We start from the raw sequence: 8,664 nt of genomic DNA, 5'->3' as shown, positions 1-8,664 counted from the left end.
TGATATTGCTTATGTTATTGAATTGTGCTATTAGGTGAACCTCTCGCTTTAGATTGTTTGGGGTGGGATAGCGAGGGGTTGTATTTGTTAGTTGGGGATTGTAACTCGCTGAGTAATGCTAGATTACTCACTCCTCACTCTTTGTTGTTTTCAGGTAACCAGTAGCGAGCTTGTAGAGGTCGCGGGAGGCTAGGCTGGCTGGTGTAGATTTGCATCTTTTTGGTTAAAACGTTTCAGACTATAAGTATATACTTTCGCTTTCTTGGCATGCCACCACTTGTATAATATTTTGTGTGTTGCGAACCATGTATTATATGAAATAAATAAAGCGAATGTTTTGTGAAAAATGTCTTTTTGTTACTGATATTAGCTTGTCCGAGCTAACTCAACGTCAGATTGGAGTACGGATTGAGAAGCCTTAGGCTTTGGTCTGACGGGACGTGTTAGTGGGCGGAGTGGCCTAGTCACAAATTGCACTTTTTGTGACCTTGGTTGGATTGCCCGTTAACCCGTCTTGTAGCGCTTTTGAACTTTGGTAGACGGTCTGGCCGTCAGTCATGTTCTTGTTTGATTGTTGACCGGTGGTTCGACCTATGCCTAGAACGGTTTGGGGGTGTTACAACGGGTTCTGCCTCTGTACCAGCGAGTGCACCAATTACTCCGTCAAATCGAGTCCCTGGAGAGGCCGTACCGACGATGGCGTGGCTGCCAGTATCAGACACGGTCTTCACCTTTCTCCATGGGATCGGAACGATGGATCTTACGTAAAGACACTGGGGTATAACGTGTTTTATCTGAGTCAAATAACCGAGTTACTAACAAAGTAAGCTCCTTTTTCTCATATTGACGTCTGTTGGGTTCAAAAAGATTCGAGAAGAAACTCAACAAAAATAACAGTTTCAAGGACAGTTAAGAAGAGCAAGTAGTGAATGATTCAAATAAATAACCTCTCGAGGATTTACCATAATTAGTGTTGTCAAATAATATAACCATGCCATGCCACTGTCCTTGTTACTTTTAAAAGCAAATAAAAGATCAGTTTTGGTTGAGTTTGTGGAATTGAGGAAATTAAGGAGGGGTTATTGGGAGTTAAATTTTGATAGAATTTTAAAATTTAGAGATTTCATTGTTATTGGTTGATGAACTCTTAAAATCTTATTAGAATCCTTTGTTATTGGTTTGTGGACTTTTAAATTCTACGGAAATCCTATGTTATTCAAAAAGTTTAGTTTTTATTGACTTTGTAATTCTATTAAACTCTTTTGTTATGGGGACATAAATTCTCTCTAGTTTTACTCATAACACTCAATTTTACAAATATCACATATAGTCATAGGATTCTCAAAATCTATGTAACAAAAACACAAAAACACAAACACAACAAGATTTTCTTACATTTTTATTGTCAAGTCAAAGATAATTGTAAAACGAAAAAAAGAAATTATTAAAAATAACAATTTAAAAAAAATCTTTCATGAAATATAACTATTCGATATTAAAATAAAATCATGAGAAAATTCATAGGTTGATCTTAAAAACTTTAAAACAAAAATCAAACAAGACAAATCAAAATGTCAAAATATTAAAAAACCAAAATTATTATTTAATTTTCAGATAGTTCTATTTTATGAAAGAATTTAAAAAAATAATAATAATAGAAAGATAAGTTTGGAAAGAAAAGTATATATGAAAATCTATAATAATCAATGACAATTTATACAATACATTGGGTAAGAATTCATCAAATCTACTTAACTTTTAAAAATCTATTAACTCTTAAAATTTTTAAACTCCACACAAATTCTATTTCCAATAGGTCCCCCTAAGATATTAAAATGGGCAATTCTCCTAAATAGACAATTTTCAAATTTTGGTCACAAAATAGATCACAAGGAGGATAGTGACCAAAATATTTCATTTAATAGGTAAAAAGATCCTAATACCCTAGATATATAAAAAAATAAAAATAAAAATAAATGAATAAATAAAAATAAATAAATAAATAATTTTTTTTTATAGTTTTAGATTATATGTTTTCTAATTCGAACCTTTTTATAAAAAAAAAATTTTGAAATTTTTTTATTTTTTTTTTCAAATTTTCTTTTTGTAATTCAAAAATACTTTTTGAAACTATTTTTAAAATTTTTATTTTTAAATTTTTAATATTTATTTTTTATTTTATAAAATTTTAAACCTAAATATCAAATCTCAACACTTTAACTCTAAACCCTAAGGTTTGGATTAGTTAACCTTAGGGGTATAAATGTATATTTACCTCTTCAATAAAACATTTTGGTCATTTTGATTTTTAGAGTCTATATTTGTGACAAAAAACTTTTTTAGCGCTATCTTAAGTTATTTCTCTATTAAAATCTGTGTGTGCTTTTTTTTAGAAATTCCAACATCCTAAATCGGTGTTAATCTAGCAGATGTTTATAGTAACAGATGTTGAAAACTGTTATCTGCTTTGATAGTTCTTCCAGTTCACGAAGCTCAAATCCTAAAGCTGGTAAACTCAGATTCATCAAATCACTTTGCTACATTTCTGATACATGAACTCCCAAAGCAGTAATAATACCCGTGACAAAGAAAAAAACAAATAAATTGGTTTATGTTATAAAAAGAATTTGTATTTTTAATGTATCGCGGGAATTTAGATAAGGGAAAAATTTAATACCCGTAGAAATTTTAACACTGATATAGAAAGAGAGGGTTTCTTATTATAGAGAGAAGAGATTGAGGTATGTTTACAAATGAACGAAAACGTTCGTATATATAGAAAAAAATTTACTGTGCAAATAGTGCAACGGATACCACGTCTTTTTATATTTCCAAACATTACGACTCCTCCTCTTTTAATTTCGTAACAGTTTACAGAAAAGCATTTGATCTTCTTGCAGCGGACCTATGCAATTTTTTCGACAAAGCCTCCAAAACTTGCCACGTGGCATCTCCCTCTTGCGGAGGGACATTAAACAGAAGGGCCCGCTTAACAGACGGATCCTCAAGGTTCTTCTGTATGACGGACAAATTAGTTTCCGCCACGTGTTCCAAAATTTCTCCGAGTTTCCCAACGTCTCGCTCGGCGACCGTGAGAGAGATATCCGGCCAACGCACGGCAGAAGGGAACGGCAAACGGATACCGTCGGCGATAATAATGGGCACGCAACCAAGTGCAACCGACTCAACAAGTCTCGGACTCCACGGGGCCCACCCGAGAGGACATAAACAGAAAACAGAACGGGCAATTTCTGACTGGTAACCGGCAAATCTTTGTCGTTGGAGATAAAACCTCGGGTCACTGCCGTAACTCCTCCATATCTCCGTCCTTACACGCCTAGTAGAAGGTAAAAAAAATGTTACTCAGTATGGAGATAAATCAAAAATTATATTTTAGTATGGTTGTTGTTGTGTATTTTACTTGCTGTAAAAGCGTCCACTGATGTCTCTGGGATGAATCTCCATCTTGCCCCGGAAGAAAACCCTAATGTCTCGCTCCTTAGTTACCGGGATATTCTTTTGAGTCTTGTGCAAACTTACCGGCGAGATGTACGGTGGTATCACAACGTTCTCTACTTCTTGGCATGGATGCTTAAACGTAACACCAAAAGTTTGCAAAACTATAGAGTTCCTCAAAATCCTTGGTACCCCATCAGCAGTTGCTCTATCCTCCTTTAAAAGAAATGCAAACTAAATGTAAATAAATAAATCTATTTTTTTTGAATATTATTATTAGGAGGTTTGGACCGAAGTCTGTAATCGTCTCGGGTCTGAAACCACAGCATCTAATATTAGTTTTGTCCCAAAAGCGATTCGAACTGGGGACCTAGCTCGAACTGGGGACCTCTGACATTTGAACTAACCATGGTGTGGAAGCAACAGCCAAAGTCGTGTGTGGCGGTGAAGACGTGGTCAGAGCCACTGGTTCGATTCCAAAACGGGTATTGAGCTGAGACGAGCTCGATTGCTTCCTTGATGAGTGATCTGGCGTGGCCTATCGCTGGAAAGCCGTTGACTGTGCTGAAATTACATGAGACATAAACAGGGACGAAGAAGAAATCTGCTTCGTGCGGATCTTTCGTCCGTACGTCTCCCTCGAGGCTCAGCAACGCCTTGTGAAGAGCCACCTCGGCCGCGAAGAGATGGTTGCTGCATCTGTCGTTGGCTAACCAGTCTGTGTTGAACTTGGAAGGCAAGTCATAGACGTATATTTTCAAATTGTTGAATACATCTGAAGGAAAATAAATACAAAAAGTCAGTGTTACAGTCATTGTACGAAAGCTTTTTTGAATAAATTTAATATTATTTCAAAAAACATAAAATAATAAAAAAAAAATTTTAAAATAGCTATTTTTAAGTTTTTGTCACAAAAATAATTTTTAAAGAAAAAAATGACCAAAATAAGTTTTTTTAAAAGATAAAAATATATTTTTATCCTAGGATTAACTAATCTAGACTTAGGGTTTAGAGTTAATGAGTGGGGTTTTGAGATATGGTTTCAAATTAAAAAAAAAAAAATTAAAATTAAAATTTTCAGTATTTTGGTCATTTTCTTTTTTGATTGCTATTTTGTGACAAAAACTTAAAAAATGATATTTGATAGAATTTTCCAATAATAAATACAAGAAAATATTGTCATGATAAGAAACCTTAGTGACTTAGTCCCTCAAGAAAATATTAAGTAGCCCTTGAAACTTTTCTTTACCAAAAAGAAAACATGAAACCTTTTTTTTTTCTTTTTTTTTTTTTTTGAAAACATGAAACCTTAAAAACATTAAGCCCGTTTTCAAAAAAAAGAAAAAAAAAACTTAAAAACATTAACTAAATTCATGTATACACATACCAGTTCTGATGTTTGGACGTTGTGGGGGAAAGATAAGTGTGTGATCATGGATTTTAGATTCAAACACGACATGAGAAGCGATAAACTTAGTTTTAGGGTTAGTTAGAAGAGTGTTTGGTCGGGACAAAGAAGAAGGGGACAAAGGAAGGTCTTCTTGATTATGATCGACTAAGAAGGAAACGAGAAAATAGAGAGTGAATGAAAAACAGAGGATCCATTTGAAGTAGTGTTTAAAACAGAGTCCTTTCTCTGTTCTTCTTTGTTTATGTGTTATCATGGTTCTTGGTTTTCTTGGATAAATTTTAAGGCTTCTTTTTGTTTGATTGAAATCATCTGATTGTTGGAATAAGTTAATAGGGTTTTAAGTTGGTGAAGAGGGGTTTTCGAAATTGGGTTTGGGAGATAAAGTGGAGATTAAGGAATGCTGTAAGGTGGAACAACAGAAGCTGGACAAAGTTTGATGAAAGCTATATAACTAATATTTTTTCTTTGCTGACTCTTAAGATATATAAATAAAACATTTAAATTTCTAATAATTTCTTTTTTTTTTGCCGACTATTTTGTAAAAAAAACATTGAAGTTTCTCATAACTTTTTTATGAGCAAAAATGTCATCTAGAACTCTTTTTGTACAAAAAATGATAATAGAGGACATTGAAATTTATAGCAGTTTATTAGATTTATTGGATTGTAGAAATAGTAAGTACAACTAAAATCAAGTCTTGCTTCGTATCAAATAAGTGTAAATAGAGAGACTGAACAGAAATTAACTGGCTAAATTTAAAACATCTCTCTAAGTTTTGGAATCCCACTAGCTTTTACAATATAGATTAAGTAGTGCAACCTTTGATTGGTTTTGTTTAAGCTAAATACTAAAGCTTATCCTTATCAGATTATGTTAGGTAGTATTCCCGTACACGGCATGGAATAATGGACCCAAATCGAATAGAGAACCAATGGGAAGCCACCAAATTTTGGTATTCTTTTATTTAAACGAATACATTTTCTTAAGAGATTTCTATTATATATCAAATAATTTTATTTTAATGTATGATACAGTGACAATTGTAAAATCGTATAACAATAGCTTTGTTATAAATGAATTGATGTATGTCCATAACCGGCCCGGTCCATAACCGGTCCATACACTTAAAGAGAGAGACAGCCTAACCCTAATGAAAGAGAGATGCGGCCATGACCTTAAGAGAGAGAAAGAGGTAGCTTATGTTTTCGAGAAAAAGAAACTCTATTTTATTTTTCTTGTAATTGTTATCTTTCCATTATTATGTATTAGTAGTTTTCTTAATCCCTGTTGGTTTAAGTTTTTGGATATTTTCCTTTTCTGTGACTTGTAATCCTTATATAAAGGAACTCATGTTATGATTAATAAAATACAGAAACATTCAGCTCTAAATCTATTGTTTCACAACACGTTATCAGCACGATATTCCCTAAACACCCTGAGCCTAAAAACCTAATAAAAAAACTCCTAAACCTAAAACCTAACCCGACGAACCCTAATCTGTTCTTGCAAGCGTTCCAGCTCGTGTTCATCCGATCAGCCTCAGCCCTAAGGTGTTTCTGATACTAGACGAACACAGCCTCAGCTCCATCCATTCTCAGCTTGCATCCCGGACAGCTATAGCTCGCGTTCCCCGATCAGCCAGCTCGCAACCCGACAGCGATCAGCTCGCCCGACTTCAACTCCAGCTCGTTCCAGCTCGCGTCCGTTCGAGGTTCTCTTGGTGGTCCGGTTTTCTACAATCTGCAAACAAAAGGTAACCCTAATTCTAAGAACATGAGAATTGAATTTGGATTGTTTGTAAAGATTGAAACCCTAAAAACTAATCTCTAAGAAAAAACCCTAGGATAATAGATCAAACCCTAAAAGAGTACATCGGAGCTCGAATAAGTCTGATCCCCTAAACCCTAAATCGAGATTGATCCATTGATCAATTAAAATCATAACCTTAAAGGTTTTGAATCTCAAATCAAATCTCTTTGATCAAAGATCAAAGTTTCAAAATCCCTAAAACCCTAAATTGGAAAATCGGTTTTAATTTTGATTTGAAACTTAATTGTTTGTTTGATCACCTAGAAATATTGATTATGATTGTTTAAACCTGAATCTGAATTGCTTGAGTTGGTTAAAATCCTAATGACCTTGTTTTATCACTTTGAAATCGAATTAGATTGTGGTCGTGTGGCCCTAAACATTCTAGGTTAAATTTTTCTAGATCATCATCCGTTACCGTGTGGCCTTGTTGCATCCATATCTGAACCTGATCACTACTGATTGATTGTAATTGAACTTAGATCTAATTCTAGGGATGACGTTGAATTGAACTAAATAGCCGTGCGGCTTGTTCTATTACTTGGCCGATTGGTTTGTTTGTTTGTTTTGATTGAATCATGAACTGATAGAAACCAACCACCTTAGGATTGCAATTACATGTAAAACTATATGCATTAACCCTAAATTGAATCTTGGCTGTGTGGCTTCTCTTTCTTGGCCGTGTGGCCTAACCATTCCGATGCATTGTTCATATTCGCGGCCTTGTGCCCTTGATAGATCACATTGTTTGCATCATGTGATTGAAAGCCGTGTGGCTTAATGCATCATAGCTTGGTCGTGTGGCCTAGAGAGACACCATATCTGAATGGTCGTGTGACCTTGCTTGCATATCTCATGAACCGATCTCTAGGATCGTTGTATCACATTACATGGCTGTGTGGCCTAAGCATCACATATAGACCTAGCATTCTCGACTTGTTTCGCACCATGATCGAGTAGTAAAGTGTTTTGGTCGAGAGACTTATGAAATCATATGCACTGATTATTTTGATTTGGTTGCATCCTAAATCATGAATTGATTGATAATATGGTTTCAGATGCCGAGATTTGAGCCTTTGGATTATGCCATTCTAAATCCCTCTGGAGAAAATTATCTAGAATGGGCAATGAGCACTTCAGTTGTCCTGAAATCAAGAGGACTCGGTAGGAGTATCATTCAGGGTAATTATGCAACTGAAACTGAAAAGTATAGGGCCATAACAATTATGCGCCATCATCTCACGGAGGATCTAAGAAATCAGTACCTAAATATTGAGAATCCTCGTCACCTTTGGACATAATTAAAATCCAGATACACAATGGTGTTATTACCAAAGGTCAGACATGAATGGATGAGTCTCAGATTCCAGGACTCTGAGTCTGTGGATGAATATCATTTTGCTTTGTCCAAAATCGTTTACAAACTGAGACTATGTGGTGAAGTGGTAACAGAGGAGGATTTACTGGAAAAGACCTTCCTCACAGCTAATCCAAGAGGTCTATTGTTAAACACATCTATAGAGAAAAAGGTTTCACCACCTATAATGATTTGTTCTCATGCCTAACTGAGCAGAGTAATCAGTTGTTAAAAAGAAATAGTGAGATGAGACATCTTGAAGCCAATAAGGCTGAACAAGATAAGAAAGAATCCAAGGAAGCCACGTCCAAAGTAACGGATGGTGTGGCCGGCTTGTCTATTGACTAAGAAAATGAGATTTCGACATACTGATTTTGTGTTAAATTGTGTTTTAAGTCTTTGATTTGTGTTTTGCTTTAAACCTAATTGTCATTCACGATTTTATATATAATAATAGAATTGATTTGAGTTCATTACTATTACAACTTGCCTGATTTTACTTGATAATGTGAATGATTGATAAAGAAATCGCCTAAAAGACATTATGGTACGGTATAGTAGCCTAGTAAGAAATCTATGGCTAAGGCATTGCCTAAAGGGCATTATATACACCCAAGAATGTATGACCCAT

The 8,664-nt window shown here is 34.7% G+C and overlaps 1 protein-coding gene across 1 annotated transcript; it reads right to left on the bottom strand.

The window, feature by feature from the left end:
* Window positions 1–2,702: 2,702 nt before the first annotated feature.
* On the bottom strand, window positions 2,703–5,318 carry LOC106340088 (probable glucuronoxylan glucuronosyltransferase IRX7). The gene is made up of 4 exons (XM_013778952.1): window positions 4,844–5,318; window positions 3,864–4,231; window positions 3,422–3,672; window positions 2,703–3,337 (listed from the first exon to the last, which is right to left on the bottom strand). The coding sequence occupies exons 1-4, from the start codon at window positions 5,118–5,120 to the stop codon at window positions 2,872–2,874; spliced, it is 1,362 nt and encodes a 453-aa protein (XP_013634406.1). The 5' UTR covers window positions 5,121–5,318; the 3' UTR covers window positions 2,703–2,871.
* Window positions 5,319–8,664: the final 3,346 nt, after the last annotated feature.

This window comes from Brassica oleracea, chromosome C4 (assembly GCF_000695525.1).
Source record: "Brassica oleracea var. oleracea cultivar TO1000 chromosome C4, BOL, whole genome shotgun sequence".
NCBI classification, from domain to species: Eukaryota; Viridiplantae; Streptophyta; class Magnoliopsida; order Brassicales; family Brassicaceae; genus Brassica; species Brassica oleracea.
Note: the sequence above shows the minus strand (reverse complement) of the source record. Positions and strands in the feature narration are given on the sequence as shown.